At 33.3% G+C, this 17,760-nt stretch overlaps 2 protein-coding genes across 24 annotated transcripts in view; one reads left to right on the forward strand and one right to left on the reverse strand.

The window, feature by feature from the left end:
• The window catches only part of NSUN7 (NOP2/Sun RNA methyltransferase family member 7), a 74,787-nt gene that overhangs the window by 55,815 nt on the left and 1,212 nt on the right, over positions 1-17,760 (forward strand). For 2 of the 7 annotated variants that reach the window (XR_012483249.1, XM_074273740.1), the window contains exons 11-12: positions 6,216-6,339; positions 15,303-15,477. Coding sequence is in view for 5 of the 7 variants with exons in the window: in XM_074273740.1 (XP_074129841.1) it covers positions 6,216-6,339; positions 15,303-15,476 (298 nt within the window). In the remaining 2 variants the exon portion in view is untranslated. Of the gene's footprint in view, positions 1-6,215; positions 6,340-6,854; positions 6,992-8,904; positions 10,925-15,302; positions 15,478-16,094; positions 16,231-16,830; positions 16,992-17,760 lie in introns of those variants that run through there. The other 5 variants (XM_074273738.1, XM_074273739.1, XR_012483247.1 and 2 more) reach the window with 4 other exon arrangements.
• Positions 16,670-17,760, reverse strand: part of APBB2 (amyloid beta precursor protein binding family B member 2) — a 423,157-nt gene continuing 422,066 nt past the window's right edge. For all 17 annotated transcript variants that reach the window (XM_074273724.1, XM_074273730.1, XM_074273722.1 and 14 more), the window contains one exon: positions 16,670-16,960. In XM_074273724.1, coding sequence (XP_074129825.1) covers positions 16,793-16,960 — 168 coding nt within the window. In that variant the 3' untranslated portion in view covers positions 16,670-16,792. The remainder of the gene's footprint in view (positions 16,961-17,760) is intronic.

The following is a 17,760-nucleotide window of genomic DNA, read 5'->3' on the forward strand; positions in this document are numbered from 1 at the left end:
TTATGATTCTAGTTATATAAATAAAATCTCTTGTAGTTTGTAGTTTGGTGTAAAGCTGTATAAGTAAATTCATTGAGGGTACTGTTTATAAAGTATACTTTATACTTGCATTCATATAGCTCTTGTGTATGTATAGTAGAGTATAGTGTACTATTTATGCATGGTGTATTTATTTTGAACGCAATTTCTTTCCTTTCTTGCTGAGTTTTGAGTTTTTTGGGTAATATGTAGAGATGCTGATAATTTATGTCTGGCAAATTGGTTGAATTTATTGTTAATTTTTAGATAACTCTTTAGGATTCTTATTTCTGGAAAAATGTAATTTCTCCCCCTCCCACTTTGCCTATGTTTATTCTCTCAATTTATCTTTCTAAAATGTTTTACTGCTATACTTAGTATTTTTTTTTTCTTTTTTTGTATATTGTATTTTTTCCCAATTACATATAGGGAGCATTAATTTTTTATAAGATTGCAAATTTTGATTGAATTCCAAATTTTTTCTCCTTCTCTTCCCCTCCCCAAGATAATAAGAGATCTGACATAGATTATATGTGTGCAATCACAGAAACATATATCCATATTTATACTTAGAATTTCTAAGCACTATTAAATAATAGTGGTCTTAATTTACATTCCTTCTTTTAGTGGTCTTAAGGTACATTCCTTCTTTTATCCTTTACAGAAAAGACCTCTTGGTGGTTTTTTGTTAGAAGCTTTTTCAGACTCTCCTGATGTTTTCAAGTGATCATTAATATGCTATTAATGTGGTTTATCATATGTATAATCTTTCTTATATTCAATCACAACCCTGCATTCCTTTTATAAATCTAACTGGGTCATAGTATCTATTTCAAACTTGTTGTAGTTTATTTCCTAATATGTTATTTAAGCTTTTTTTTTTGCATATATATATTCATTAGAGATATCATTCTATGGTTTTGTCCACTTTTATCTCTATTATTTAGGGACCCAAACCATATTTATATCCTAGAGATTGGAAAAGTTCTTTCTTATTTTTCAAAAGGATTATGCAAAATATAATTAATTGTTCATTGAATGTTTGATTCACTTGTAAATCCTGTAGTTTTTTTTTTTTCTTTCAAAGAATTTATGGCATATTTTGTTTCTTTTTTTGATATTGGGTCATTTTAATAATCTTTTGATTATCTGGTATATTTCTAAAAGTATTCATCAATTTCCTTTAACTTTTATTGGCATATAACTAGGTAAAATATTTTTTTTTCCCTTTTCAATTGTTGATTCTTTTTCATTTTTTATAGAATTTAGTTTTCTTTTTCCTTTTAAGGATCACATTAGTTAGTTGTTTACCTGTGTTTATATGTTGTTACCTATTTTGCTAGTGTTGTTTCTGTTCAAAATTTTTTTTTAAATGCTCCTGGTTTTAACAATTCAGTTAGTTTTTGCTCTTTTCCTTAAAATTAATTTTGATAAATAGAATTTCTTTAATCTCCAAAATGTCATCTTTGTTGTTTAATTGGGAGGTACGTCATTTGTTGTGTTTTTTTTCCCCAGTTGTATGTCCAATTCATTTATTTGTCCTTTTTCTGTTATGTTGATTGAAAGCATTTAGAGATGTAAATTTTCCCACAAAGGATTGAATTGGTACATCATCCCATTCATTTTGTTTGTCTCATTATCATTATCACTTTCTTTGATGAAATTTTCTATTATGCCTATAATTTTTTCCTTTTACTTAACAAGTTTTTTAGAATCATTTGTATTCAATTAATTTTTAATTCTTTAAAAATTCTTTGTCAAATACAATTTTTAAAATTCATTATGAATAGTAAATGACATGTTTAGTATTATTTTGTCTTTTGGGGGGAGGTTTTTATGCTTCAAACCACAAGCAAGTTTTTTGTTTTTAAGGTGCTATAAATAGCTGATGATCATGTCAGCTTCTTTTCTGTTCCCTTTTAGGAATCAGAGATCTCTACAACATCTAAAATTCTATTCTGGTCCTTAACTTTTTTCTTATTTATCTTTTAATTAGACTTTTCTAGTTTTGACAAAGGTACGATGAAGTTCCCCGCTATTATAGTCTTAGTATTTCTTTCTTCCTACAATTCAGTTAATTTTTCCTTTAAGTATTCAGATGCTATATTATTCGGTGTACACGTATTAGGTACTATCTGTGATGCCTTGAATTACATAATGTGGTTACTAGCTTTTCTTTTTATCGTACCTACATTTACTATAGCTTTGTTGGAAATCATGATTGATATATGTTTATTTTAAAAATTTTAACTGAAGCATAATATTCTGCTCTAGTCCTTTATTTGAATTCTTGTGTGAATCTTTATTTCAAGTATATTTCTTGTAAACTAATATACTGTTGGATTCTGTTTCCTAATCTATTTTGCTATATTTTTCTGTTCTTTAGGTATTTTCTTAACATTTACATTCACAGTTATGATTGCTAATTGTGCATTTCATCCCATTTTCCCCTCTTGTGTTTTTGCTTTTTTTTTGCTCCCATACCCTTCGTTATAGGTAAAGAGGCAGCTTAAAAAAAATACAGGGACTTTGCCTAACATTTGTGATTGATATATAAAGAGGTCTTTTGCTGTTCTGTTGTTTCTTTTCTCTTCCATTTGCTTCAATTTCCTTTTAATTTTTCCTTTAAATATCTCTTTTGAATTTGTTTTCCTGTACCATAATCTCTGTGTTCTCGTGATTTGTCTTCCTTTATTCAATTCAGATAAAAGTGAAATTTATGTAATGTTTATTCTCCCTTTTTTGAATACTCTCTACCTTTTGCACTTTTATTATCTGTAGTGGTGTTTTCCTTCCTTTTCTTCTTTTTTTCTTCTCATCATAATCCTCTATTTCTTCCCATTTGTCTTCTCCTGTGACTACCAAAATTGAACAAAACTACCTCCAGAACATGTTTCTTATTTATCCTTCTTTATGGCCCTTCAAAACATCAATATCCTAAGAATTTTTTCCCTATCCTCTTAAAAGCTTGTAAACAATTCATTTTTATATAATTTCTAATAATAAGCCTGTATGTAATCTTTTTGATTTTTTTTTTCTTGAGTCCTTTATTTCCTAAAATCTGGCTTTTTCAGGAATGATAGAAAAATCTTCTGTTTCTTTAGAGATCCTTTTTTCACCTTTTGGAATATTCATTTTAAAATCTCTTCTTTGTAAAGTCAGTTGTGTTCCTAACTGTGGCTCCTTGGTTTTTGAATGTTTTCTTTTTGGTTATTTGAAGTGGGTTTTTTTTTTTTTTTTGATCCCACAACTCTAGATTTTTGTTATGTTATTCGTAGAAATTTTCATTCTGGGGTTTTGGGAGGTAACCAGTGGATTCTTTTTGTCTTTGTTTTTATGGATCTAAGAAATCTGGTCAGTTTTAAGTTATGGTTTCTTGAAATACTGTATTCGACATATTTGGGTTTCTTTTTTCATGATTTTCAGTTACTGCAATAATTATTAAATTATCTTTTCCTAAGTTGGCATCTGAGTTGAGCTTTAAAGAAAGGAGGGAAAGGCTTTAACAGAAATAGATGGAGTAGAAATAGGGGAATGGGAATATAACTCCAAGGAAGTCATAAACATGGAAAAGGGTAGTATAAGTATAGGAAACAGAGAGTAGTGAAGTATAACTAGGAAGTAGAATAGTGTAGAATGTAGATTAGAGTAAGTCTGAGGCCTCCTTTAATGACAACTATAAGTTTATAATTTATTTGATAGGCAATGAGGAATGACTAGAGACTTAAGCAGAAAAGTTGATATAATTCATAATTCAGTTGATATAAAGTTTACTTAAGAACAGATATGTAAAGGCTGAATAAGAGAGGGGATAGTCTAGAGGTGACAAGAAATTAGCATCTGAATTTACTGAAATGGGGAAATGGAAAGGCTAGGATGGATACAGAAATAGTATGAAAGTAAAATAGAGAAGACTTAGCAACTGGATGGGTAGGATGAGGGGAAAAGGGAAAAGTTAAAAATTATAAACCAGAGATATGAAAAGGATGGTGGTACTATAAACAGAGAAATTGAGAGAAAAAAAGATTTTGGAAGGAAGATGGTGATTTAAATTTTGTATATGTCAAGTTTGAGGTGTCATTGGATTATGAAAATAATGATAGCCATTAGGGAATTGAAATACTCTCTGAGAAGAGATTTGGAAATGATGAGAAGTAGAAAAAATCATCAAGAAAGAGAAGAGATCCAAGTTGTACAGGTGATAATCATTTGATAGGTGAAAAGAAGAACAAAGAAAAAATCTGTCAGAGTTGTAGGAGGATGGTACAAGAGAATGCTTCCTTCACAAGACATCATTGGAAGAGAGGATATTAAGAAATGTAGAATGGCATGTAGTGTTAAAAGCCACAGAGGAATCAAGAATGAGAACAAGAAATATCTGAGTGGGTGATAAGGAGTTCATCAGTAGCAATGAGAGCCTTTTCAGTAAAATGATGAAAGTTGGAAACCAGATTATGAAGAATTAAGGTTGGAGATAAATTTAAATCAGCAAGTATAGAGCCTTCTTTTTCCTGGAATTTTAGCAGCAAGGAGGATGAGATCAGCACTTGAGCACAGCTTGATTAAGAATAGGTCTTTTTTTTTTTTTTTTTTTTTTGATGAAAAATAACTGAACATATTGATAGCATGAATAAAAGCAGGTGAAAAGTGAAGAAATACAAGAAAAATAAGGGATGTATCAGAGAAGATTTAGGATCAAGACTATAGTGATAGTATTGGTAAAGAGGAAGGCATCATTTAAATCTGCCTTCCTTTCTTATTCCTGAAACTTACTGATACTGATGAAGGAATGTTTTTATTCATCCCTTAATGATATTGCCATATAAGATTGGTTCCAGTACCATTTTTCCCTCAAGTCTCCAATCTCCAAGTTTCCCCATCCTTATACATTACTAAGAAGATTGAAATCAACCAATTTGAATTTTCTCAGAGACTCCAGAATACTCCTTTAGTCCAACCAATGCCCTCACACATACATGGTTCCCTTCAGTTTCAGATAAGAAGTTGAAGCCTGGAAATTGAAGTGCAAAGCACCAATACAAATTTGGAATTTGATTTGCTTTTCAAAATTTAATGCACAAAAGTATTAGCACCAAAATTTTGATTCAATCAAAAGATTATTTGCTTTGACTTATTAAATATTCTAATCCTAAAGGCAGGTACTAAAGTAATTATTGTTTACAAATGTTCCATTTTTTATATTTAAAAAGATGTAAATAAGAAAAATAGGAGCTTTTATTTAAAAGTCTTAGTATTTAAAACAACAATAAAAGCCTTGTGATTCCAGCAATATGTAGAGCCAGGTGCTCTGTATGCAAGGAAAAACTCTGCCGAGGCAGACCTGCAAGTCTGGAGCACTGATTTGATGAAGTAACTGCCCAAACTTAGAGCCAGTGGCCACAGAGATGGCACCTGGATTAACCTATTGTGTTGACTCCAAGATGCAATCTCTTGTCATTAGGCCATGCTTCCTATCACCGATTAAAACTTCCCTATTTGCAATCTTTTAATGTAACATCTCTTGTAAAAAAAATATTCAACCCATGGTGAATACTCAGATATCAAGTGAGAGAATCACTTTCTTATTTAAATGTCTACTATAGTAGAATGTGGCTATTAAACCACATTTACCTTTGAGATTATATGCTTTGAGAATGAGACTAGGAAGGAAGGGAAGAATTCTTGAATTATACTCTTATATTAGTGCTTTATCTTTGCCTTTGGTAATTATTTTGTTAAAGAAGGTAGTTTTTATATTGAGAGATGAAAAGCTACAAAAATGTTGTAAAGTGTGATAAAATTTAGTCTTTTTTTAAACCATGTAGGAATTTTTAGACTAGACTTTTGGCTTAATCAATAAAACATAATGAAATTATTTTTATTTTATAATGGAAATTTAGTTGAAAGAGTAGAATGATGTAGTTGAAAAAATGTTCAACTTGGGGCAGAAGAACTGGGTTTGGATTTTAGTTTTGGTATTTACTTTGTGACTATGAACCAGGCTCTTTGAATCTTATTTTTCTCAGCTGCAAAACAGGTTTAACTATATCTTTGCTACCTCCCTTTCAAGACCTATATGAAAAAAGTACTTTGTAAGCCTTAAAAAACAATGGCTTATTACTATTATTGGCAGCATATTTTCCCCTCAGATTTCAAGTTCTTCTAACTATGGACTGTTTTTTCAATATCTCCTGCAGGCTCAGTCCTCCTGTACTTCCACTGTGTTCTGCAGAAGAAATCCATTCATCTATTGATAAATTTTTCAAATTAGAACCATCTGAAATTACCAATGGTTGTTTCCTTGCTGTCCTAACAAGAGAGGTAAGTCTAAAAATAACCCCAACCCTATACTTTCATGTAGAAAATTTCCCTGATGGCTAAATTCAGCTTTCTTAATCAATTGTTCTTGAATTATTTGTTGACTCTCATTTACATCCTTACTTTCCTTGATATTCTAATGGGGGGCTGGTTCTTCTGAGATTAGTGAGTTATCAGTATTGATTTACTTTTATAATTATCAGTAAGTTTGGCTCCAGACAAACTGATCTAGGTCATTTCCAGTAAGTGCCCCACTTTTTCATATTTTTGCCAAAACTATGGCCATAGTTTAAAATTAACGCCAATCCCATACTCCTGCCAATTGAAATTTTATCTATCTTTAAAGAGTCAGCTCAAATTTCATTTAAAAAAAAATTCCTTCACTCAGAAGAGATCCCAAGATCCTAAGAATTACATAATAATTTGTCTCATTCACTTTTCACTCTAGAGCTTGTCTTGTACGTCTTATATTTGTTAGACTATCACGTCTAAGGGTAGAGGCCATGTTTTATTCTTAGGTTCATTGAGCCTAGAGCTGGAAGGGAACCTAGAAGACCAACCCTGTTTTATAGATGAGGAAACTCATCATAGATTCATAGATGAGGCCCAGGGAGTTGGTGATTTGACCATGGTCACCAGAGAGTAGAAACCAGGCCCCATGACTCCAAGGTCAGTGCTCTTTCTGCTGTACCACACTGCCTATCACCTTTCAGGTCTATTGCTTAGTACACAAGAGTTGCTTGATGTGTTGCATTGATTTTTGCTGTTATGCTCTTAAAAAAAGAAATTGAAAGCATGGTAGCTAATGCTGCTATAGAAAGCTCACCATTTCATTTTTATTATCACTAAATCTCTTTTAGAGTTTTAAATGATTGGCTAATATGACATCAGAACTAGATGTTGGTATTAATAATGGTATGTTATGAAGTAGAATTCAGACACATTGCCCCCCACTTTCCACTTCTGCTTTCTCTTGAGAATGACAGTCTGTGATGTCAGTCCTCTCTGGCAACATTAACATAGGTGCTTTTACATCAGCTAATGTTCATAACATAGATGGATTTATTACTTTTATAATTACTGTACCTACTTGATTTAGATTGGTTATCATTTTCGTGTCTCAGTCTTTGTAAGAGTATAAATGCCTTTATGGTGTAAGGATAGTGCCTTTTTTTTTTTTTTTAAACTGGGGAGATCTTTATGCCTAAATTTTGTCAAGTATCTCATCTTTTAAAAAACAAAGTAGGAAATGAAATTACAGGCAGTTTTTTCTACTAGTGGAGAAGCATACCACCTGAGAGTTACATTTTGGGGTATAGAAGATAGAACAAATTTATAAATTACAAATCTATTTCCAATGTATGTCTGAAATGCATTCATTCCCCTACGTGTACCTGTAAGATTCTTTAGTTTTCTTCAAAGCATAGCTTCTACACGAGGTCTTTTTTCATCCTACCAGTAATCTTTCCCTCTTGACAATTTTTTTTGCATATAGCATGTGTCCCAAAAATTTTAGGGCAGTTTTAAACTATTAAAACTTAAGACTGTTGTTAGACTTATGAAAACACCCTATACCCTTTGTTTTGTATTGACTTGTGTGTATATCCCAAGCTCTTAGGGCAATGACGTATTTGTTTTGTAACCTAATTTCCTAGAATAGCACCTTGCTGGCTATTGTTTGGCTCTTAATAGTTATCAAAATGAATTCGTGTTAAAGAACTTGTCATCTCCTATCTCTCATAGTTTAATCTGGTGATACTCTTCTTAGCTTTAGTGTTGGGTTGTTTGGTTTGTTTTTTGCCCTTAACTTAGCTTTAGTGTCCATTTCTTTCATCAAACCTGTCTAGCTTTTATGGAGTCAATTCCTATAAAAGAAATAAAAAAATCCTATTGAAACAACATTCATCATTATTATTTTCCATTATGTCTTTAGCTATAAGAGCTACTTATAGTATTCCAGTATCTTCAATAGCCTTCCATGAGATGGTAGATGAAGACACTTAGGTTTACAGAGCAAATAACTGATGGAGCTGGGATTAGGAGTCAGCTACGTCTTCTTATTCCCAGATTGCTTCTATTAATCTTATTCCCAGATTGCTTCTATTAAATTATGCCGCCTTTCTTGAAGAGGCTACATCTTGTATATGACCCAGTTGCTTTTTAATAAAACAAAGCTTTAATAAAAAAAAAGTCTTCCAATGCAGTTAAAATATTTTATAAACATTTGGTAAACTTCATAGCTCAATGGATGGAGCAGTATGCTTATAAACAGCAGAATGCCAGCAGAGAAAGATAAGAGCATATATATTTTGCAGCACATCATTCAATGGGAATGTTATGTCTAGTTCACATACTGGGAAATGGAAAACATAGTCCAAGTCACTTGCTGAGGAGTATACTATTAAGGGCAAGGGCTGTGAATAAGTAGAATCGATCAATTACTGTTAACTCTTCTGTTACTCTTGTCTATATAATATAGATACAGATTTTTAAAAATTGTTGCTGAAATACTACATTTAAAATATTAGAGGTGCATCATTTAATAGAACATTTTTTTAAAAATTTCAGCGGGACCCTTCTGAGACAGTGTCTGTCAAAGACGTTTTGGCCCGTGCTGCAGCAAAGGGATTGCTAGATGGTATTGAGTTAGCCAAAACATCGAAAAGGGAGAAAAAGAAAAAGAAATCTAAAACATCACTGGTAAAACCTTCTACTAATGAGGGCATGAGCACACAAATAAAAATTGCAGAGTTCCTGAACCGAGAAACGAAACCACACGCTAAGCTTAGTTCAGAGATGCTAACAGCCAAAGCACCTGCTCCACAGAAAAGTACAGCCCCATCAAGTTCTCCCCCGCAGAAAAAGCTTGTCAAGATGCCGCCTAATGCCTTGGTGCCCTCACTTATGAAGAACTTGCCTTCCACATCCAAAGGATTTGAGAGGCAGATGATCACCATGAGGCCACGCCCAGAGGACAAAATGGTGGCCCTGAAACCCGTAGAGATTGTTTTGCCTCCGGTGATGGTGACGTACTCTGGTGCCCAAGCCAACAGAAGCCAGATTCCAGCACCACAGTTCTATTACCGTTGGATTGGAGGCAAGACTGGCAGCTTAGGTGCACCTTCGACATCCAAAAAAACAGAAAAACCTAAAGAAAACTTACCTTCCACTGCAGTGAGGCATCCTCAACCATGGCTTTGATCATCACCTGTTATTTTCCAGGGGTCAAAGGGCAGAGTATTTTTCTACCACGTTTGACCCTTCTCTAAAGGTTAAATATCCTAGCATAGATATTTATCCTTTAGGTCCTCCACCCTCTACCGTGAATCTAAATGGGACACTACATTCAGAGAATTAAGATAAGTGACAATAATGTAGTCCAGAAAACTAAGCAAAGCGGAGTTCACCAAACTGGATAGCTTGGTGATTTCTCTGTTTAGAATGCAAAAGTTGTAGATTCACTATCAGTTGTTACTTTTATTACTTGGTCAATAGGACATCAGAGTTTTAAAAGAGAAGTGCTAGCATCTTAACCTAAAGATAAATCTTTATCTTATCCACCAGGTTTATTTAAGAATTTAACTTTTAAGAAGACAGCTATAGGAACATAGTTAGAGAAAAGATGCTGGCCTTATCAAATGGAGTTTATATTCTTATCTCAGCATGCATCTTGTTATAACATTGTAAGACAGCCTGTCCAGTTCAACCTTTAAGCTGAACTTTTAGTATACAAAAGTTAGGGAGACTGCTTTATACTGATATTGAGGCTGATTACAAGTAGGAAAACAGAAGGTTCTAAGGATCCCAAGGGCTGTTCAGAACAGTTGTTTTTTTATTCAGTGACAATACCTCTCCGAGGGTGAGCTTTCCAGGGTCCTGAGCAGGAGAAGTGAGCACAGCTATTTTTTGACCACTTAAGTCAAGTGCTTTTTAAAATAATGAAAGCAAGTTTGCTCCTGAGTATTATCAATTCTAAGAAGATGTAAAAATCGTTGGATCCAAGTAACACCAGTGGTTGAAGAAACACTAAAGATTTCTAGTTCCACTTAAAAGATCAGGTGAAGTGTGAAAAGCTACAAGTCCTTTCAAATTGAAAACAGTAATCAAACTTTGGCAAATCATTTCTGTTGCACAATCTGCTAAAATATATTATTAGCATTTTGTTAATTATATTAAATACCAATTCATCTTCCAAGTATTATCAACTGCCTACTAAGAATTAGTTTGATTGTTATTTCTGGGTCTACTGATCTTTTTTTCATCATGGCAACAGAAATTGTTTGACAGTAAGTAGAACTAGTTACAACTTTAGTGTCTTTTTAAAATACTGTTCAAAAAAGTTTCATAAAGTTTGAATTTAAATGATCTACACCCAAAGTTCAGTAGTGTTGAACAGTGTTGTGTAAATTACTCATTTCTGAATATTTAATTCAGGTGTCTATACACGATAAAATTTTAAAATAACTTAGTATAATTGTAGTAGCATGTTTACGTGTTTAAAATGAAATCTTAGCCATATATTTGAAAAAAAGGAATTGTGATTTTCATTTTAACTAATAAATTGTTTGCTATTTTAGTTGGAGGTTTACATTGTCTCATAGGTTAAATATTAATGAAAAAAGGAATAAAAAGACTCCTGTTTTTTATATAGGAAAACAGTATGTTACTTGGAATCCTCAAAAAAAGAGTTATGTACTAATTATGATTTTTAAAATTGTCAAGGAGTACAGCAGTGTTCTTTTTATGTTACTTTATGAATGTATAAATCATGAACCACAAATACCACAGTTTATCTAATTACCATATGTTCATCATCATCTCTGATTTACAACTGGTTTAGAATTCACAATGCTTCCATGAACTGTTCTAGTTAAAAAATCATATTTCATCTTGACAGCAAAAAGACATTTCTCACAGCTGCAGTATTCCATTTTCTACTAGAAGTAGTTCTAAGACTATGTATGTCTCCTTACTCCGATGGGGGGGAGGGGGCGCTTCTTTCAGCATTATGAAGAAATTTAGGGTACTTTTTTCACCCTGTTGCATTTGTTTTTTGTAGTTCTGTTAGAACTTGCAGGTTTTTTTTTTTTTAGTATTTCAAATATAAATTAATGCAATAAATTTTTTTAAACTTTTTACATTTAGCATAATATGAACATTCTGAATTAAACAGTTGTCCAATTAAGCTTCTTTTTAATGTAAACTTTAAATAAGAACTTGATAGGGCTTTAATGATCAATCATTTATAAATTTTTTCATAATGAAAGAAAATACCACTTAGAATTATATATCTTACCTAAGGCTAAGCAGGGGCTTAGCTATTATCATTGAATCTTGATGGTCTGGAACTGGACTGCACACCCGAGTTTATGTTGGATTATGAAGCTATTGCTGGGTTGCTATCTTCAGTCAATCTATGTCAGGTTTCTTGGTCCTTTATGAGAACTGTGCTGTTCAACCTTAGGTGCTCCCATGTTCATTGTCAGAGTGACCGATGTCTAGAGTACCTCTCATCAGCCTTCAGGTAAGAGTTTTGACTGAGTGGTTTTATAATCTGGATTTGGTGTTATATCAGGACTATCTGTAGCCAGTCACTGAACCATGACTACTTTAAAAAGTTAAATATGAAAACATTTTAAAGATAGTATCCTGGTCACACTTGGCCAGTTGTTTCTTTTGGGAGGTGAGGTATATTTTCCCTTGAATTTTCTTGAGAACAGAAGTTGAATTCTGAGGCCAAACATGAGATAATATGCTGCATTTGTAATCAAGTAGTTTTTCAGAAGACATTTTGTGGAATGAATATTTGTAACTTAGAAAGATAAAATATGAAAAGACAAAAGGATAAATTGTTTTATTATCCTAGTCCCTTGGGTAATTGTGACATAACAATTTTTGAGAAACCTAATAGTTTTCCTTCTTTCCCCTCTGTAATTTTTTACATATATCTAATGCTCAAAAAGACTAGTTGCTCTGGATATCAGGTTCTTATGGCAAGTGGGAGAGGGCAAGAAGTGATCAGGGAATAGCAAGTCCTGCAATTTGTAGACAATAGGAAACTAGCAGAGGTTTTTGAGCAGAGTCAGACTTGGGTATTAAAGAAATTATTTTGGCAAATGAAAGATGGATCAAAAATGAGAGAGATGCGGCCAGTTAAGCTATTATTTAGTGAAAAGGGTGGCAGTTTAAGAGGTCAGATGTGAGATACTGTGGAAGTCAAACATAGGGATTGAGGGAAGAGGGAAGAATCAAAAGTGACATCTTTAAGCCTGGGAGATCATAGCCATTAATTAGCAAAAATAGAGATGTTTAGCAATCAGCTAAAAATATAGAACTGGAGCTCAATAGAAAAAACCCCGGATTGGTTAGATTTGGTAGTCTACCCAAAGGGGATAATTGAGCAATGAAGATGAAATTGCCAAGGGAGAAAGTGTACAGCTGAGACAAGAGGCCCCAGGTCAGAATCTTTTGGGGGGGACTGGAAATACCTTTCAGGCTGGAAAGAAAAAGATGAACCAGAAGAGACTGAGAAAGTTAATCTAGAAGTTCATAAAAATGTTATTGAAGCGGAGATAAAGATGACATCTTTTCTTGTTCATTCCTAAGAGTTTTAGATAAAGGCCGTTGGTCGGTAGCAAAAGATGACCATATTCCTTGCAGATAAAAAGTTTGCATTAGAATACTTATTCTAGGTAAATTGAAGAGGGAGGTGAGGATTACTTTTTGTAGAATTTTAATGGCTGCTAAATGTATACTGTACTGGCATTTTATTCAGAATTTAAATAATTGCCATTAATAATACCAGTTTTATCTGTACCAGTTTTATCTGGGAAAAGTGATGAGAGCCAATTTAATCAAAGTCTTAATCTGTAGTTAAATATGAAAAAAAGTAATAGCTGATATATCTTAGATGACAATTGATATTTTAGAGGCAGTTCGATTTTGGAGATTTTGAAGTAAAACAGCTAACAAATTTAAATGTATTTAAGTTTCTGTCCCCCCCAAATAGGATTGCTATTTCAGATAAATGAGTCAAACATTTTATGCAGCTAAGTTTATTCTCACAACAAATTACATTTAAATGTGTAAAAGTGGTCAACAGCAAAAGGAAAAAATAAAGGAAAACAAAAGTTTCTTTTTGGAATAAGCTGCTTTGATTAGAACAGAGCTCTTTGACATGATAAACCTGGAGCAAGTATCTTTCTGCCAAACTCCAATTTCCTTTTGCTGATTGTAAAGCTTGTGTTTGAGCCACATATTAAGATACCTAAGTTTATCGAACATAGAACTAAAAAAAAAAAAAAAAAAAAAAAAAAAAAGCTTTTAACATTAAAGGGCAAAAAACATTTTGTTGCTACACAGGAAAAGAATTAGGGTTTGCAGCAAGTTCGTGCAGTCTTAGAACTTTTTATTTTCAAAACCAAAAAGAGGGAGTTTGTTGTTTTTTTAAGCTCTAGGTTGCTGTGCCCACAGTTTATCATCTAAGAACTCATTTTAATGGAAGTGGGATTGATAACCCATCATGCATTTTAAAATAGTATTCTAATTAGTTGTAGATGGTCTTATATGAAAGTGGGGGGAAGGGGGCATGTATACAATCAAATGAAACAGCAAGTATTTTAAAGGACATTAAAAAGTACAACTTAATGTTTCAGTCTGCAAAGTAAAAGCTTAAACTAGACGGTGTTGGCTACATTTTCCTTGTTCTCAAGGAGCATATTATGAGGTGGTGGTATGTCTGCATCTATCTTTCTAATTGCTTTTTAAAAAATAAAAGAAATGAACTTTACACATTTTGCCATTTCTTCTACATACTCCAATAAAAATATGACTACAAATCATTACAAAACCACCTTTTAGGTAACCTATAATACACGGAGATTACTTAGAACTGGATACATTGTGAAATAATGTCCAGTAAAGATAATTATAACATAATAATGCAGTATATTTTCAGTAAAAATAGAATAAATAAAATAAAAATATTTTAAGCTGTATTTAACAGGTTAATTCAAAAATGACACAAGACATACAAGGCAATAGTGCACATGGCTGCCTGCTTACAGAATCACTAGATAGAAAGAATGCATAGATAACTGAAGTGTCACTACAACATTGGGTAAAAACATTGGTATTCTTCCTCTCTCTCGATCTCACACTCGCAGGTACAAGCACACACACATCATATACTTCATACATACTTTTTGGCCATGGCAGAAAGTGTCTGAACATACTGTTTAAAATAATCAGTTTTATAAAATTAATTAGCATTTAGGTAAATATGCAAAGTTATTTTAAAAGCAAAATATCTGCAAATATGTTTTCATATGTAATGTCTATTTGTCTTAATGTGTCCTATAATTGCATATCTATATATGCACATATATATATATATATTTGTTGCTCAAAGCTCAGTGTTCTTGATCCTGACAACAAAACAAATAGCTTGAAAAATAAAAATGAACTCTTGGTTTTGATGGAATTTTTCTAAATGAAAATGGCTTTTTATTTTTTATTGTTTTAGTCATTTTACCTTGGAAATCACCAAGTTGGAATGTAGACTTGGGTAGAATTTTGAACAGGAACTTCTTAAAAGGACATAGGGATTTCATAATTTAGCATTTACTTCCAGATGCACTGGCCATTTCAGGTGGTAGATACCAATAGACCTGGAACTCAGCAGGTTCCATTAGTTGAGAATTTGGAAGAAAATGCACCCATTTCCAGAGTTACATTAATGCCTGACATTAGGAGACCAACCACTCGTTGCCTTAAAAACTAGTCAGAATGTGGTAAACAGCAGAATGAACCCAACTTCAGTTCACTAAGTCACATAGAAATATTCCTGATATGTATGGTGTTGAAATTTATGTAACATATTTCCTCCCACCCCCTATGTTTCTTAAGAATTCCAGGATTGAAATGAATTTTTCCATTTTTTTTTTTCTGTTTGCATTTGCTCTCAGGCTTTTGAAAGGACTCTTGTGACTGGTGTGGAGCCTGATAGAGTAGAAAGAAATGAGAGTCAGGAAGACCTGGATTGGCGTCCAGGCAAGTCACAACTTAACTGGAATTCAGAGGGGTCTTTTCTCCCAATCTGTCACCAACTTTATCTCACAAGGTTAATGATGCTCAAATGAGGTATGTTACAATGTAAAAGGATTAATATTAGATAATACACAGATGACCTTGATAAGTTCAATAAGTTTTCCTATCTATTTAGTTAAGTCACATATTTAGATAGAAAACAAATGGGCAGAAAATATGGGGGAAGTATTCTCTCTTCCATTATTTTGTTTTGCTCTAAATTGATTTTGTAAATTTTAAAACAATGGAAAGCACCTGTTAGTGGCACAGATATCACAGAAATCGATACTGTTGTGCACTAGTGCACAAATCTGGTTGTTACTGTTATTAAGAAAAATGTTAAGAGTAAAATATCATATCAGACTGACAGCACAGCAGGTACTCTCAACCTAATGCAGAGACGATGTCACCAAGTGACCAATTTAAATGTAAATGACATTGATTCAATTATAATTTGCATAAGAGATCAAGATCAAACTTTTTTAAGGATGAAAGGTATAGATTGATGTTTTTCACTTTAAACAGTGTTTACATAGAGAATGACTATACTGAGCTACAGCAAATTTTGCTACTAACATTCTCTGGTTGCATTGTTCAATGTAAGGCAGAGTATTGGAATACATCCCACCCAAAATGCATCATACTTTCTTTGTACTTTTTTCACTTTTTAGTTTGAAAATCATCTGATGGAATTGTCTGAAATGAAAGGATGACACACTTGATTCCTCAAAATGATGCAATTTGACAATTGACAATTTTCAAGCTTAATTTCCCTCTCCCCTCTGACATAATACATAAACAGTAGTCGACATGAAAGCGTGTCCATGGTTCAAAAGCATGTCCAACAAAGCTGTCAGGTGGTTTCTAGATCAACGTCAACAATTTTGTCAACAAATGTTATTTGAAACAAAACCAAACAAAAATCCTTGTTATTCTATCCTACAGGAATTCAATGCTAACTATCATGTAGTATCTACTCCAGTGTTGCAAACAGGGCAAAGTGCTGAAGGACTTAAAAGTTGCTTGTGACAAATCCCGCTCAAAAAGACAGTGAGACAGTGACCCCTGGCCTCCTCCCCTCACTAGGAGGGGGTGGTCACCTTCTCTTGTGTGTGTGAATCTAGGTCCTGGTCAGAATATTTACAGTACCGACCTTCCACCGCTCATGGTGTAACTCACTTACAGCAACACAATTATTCATGCTTCTTTTCATATCACATGGTGGTGGCAAGGACGAGAGAACATGCTTGTCTAACATTGTTTTATTTTCTGAAGACAAAGCAATTGAATGGAAGGCAAAATAGTTCATGTTTCTGTAGTGTATGTGGCTACGAGCTCTTCAGGTAAGAGAACCCTTGCATGTGTGCAGTTATGGCGTTTCAGTAACAGGACGTTTCTGTTTCAAAGTGTCAATGAGAGATAAGACGCCTCGTTTTACGTTGGTTGTGACTCTTCTGGTCACCGAGTCTGCTGGAGGAGGGGGTGGCCGAACTTTCTGTGAAGGAGGTCGGGCAACCAAGCACTTCTGATAACGTAACTGCAAGCAAGGAAAAAGATGTGCTGTGATGGTTAGTAATATGTAGACATCTCCTCTGTATATCTTAAATGCACTGTAAGTAATCCATCCACCCTCAGTCTGATATGAGGGTGACTTAGCTCCTAAAAATCAACCCATCCAGTTTTACCATTCCCAGAATTGTAGAATAGACACACATATAGATGGTCCAAATAATTTGCTTTGAGACAAGTTTCACCCTTACAGTTCCTACTTATTTCTACTTTTTATAGCTCTCTATATATTAGCTTGAGCAAATACAGCTACCTTTCCTGTACCAAGGATACCTCATAGTAACAGTAGGATGTAAGCTCCATGAGTGTAGTGTTTCTGTTTTGTCTTTGTTTCCCCCTATATTTCAGATGGTAGTTTAAATGGGGATAGATGCTTATTAAACAAAGAGTTTTTCATTACATCTACAAAGCTTATTTAGTGATTTCATGTCACTTTTCAACAAGGAATAGGTTTTGGTTTAGCAACTTGTCAGCTTATTCATAAAACTTTAATATTGTACAGATGCAGTAAATTATCAGAATAAGGGATTTGATTTTAACTTGAACAAAGTTTGCTTCTCAAACATTACTTCTTGGTGATTGTTTCAAAGAAGAAATTTTGTTACTCTAAAGTTCCCTACGTGAGAGGGTGTAAAGAGCAGGAGAGATGCTTGGCGACTTACTTGATGGATGGTAAAAGTCACTTGAAATCTGTAAAATAATGCATAGAACTTTGGAGCATTATTTTACAAATTTCATGTTGTAATCCTAAGAAGAGCACCCTGTATC

The sequence above is a fragment of the Sminthopsis crassicaudata genome, chromosome 6, assembly GCF_048593235.1.
Source record: "Sminthopsis crassicaudata isolate SCR6 chromosome 6, ASM4859323v1, whole genome shotgun sequence".
NCBI lineage: Eukaryota > Metazoa > Chordata > Mammalia > Dasyuromorphia > Dasyuridae > Sminthopsis > Sminthopsis crassicaudata.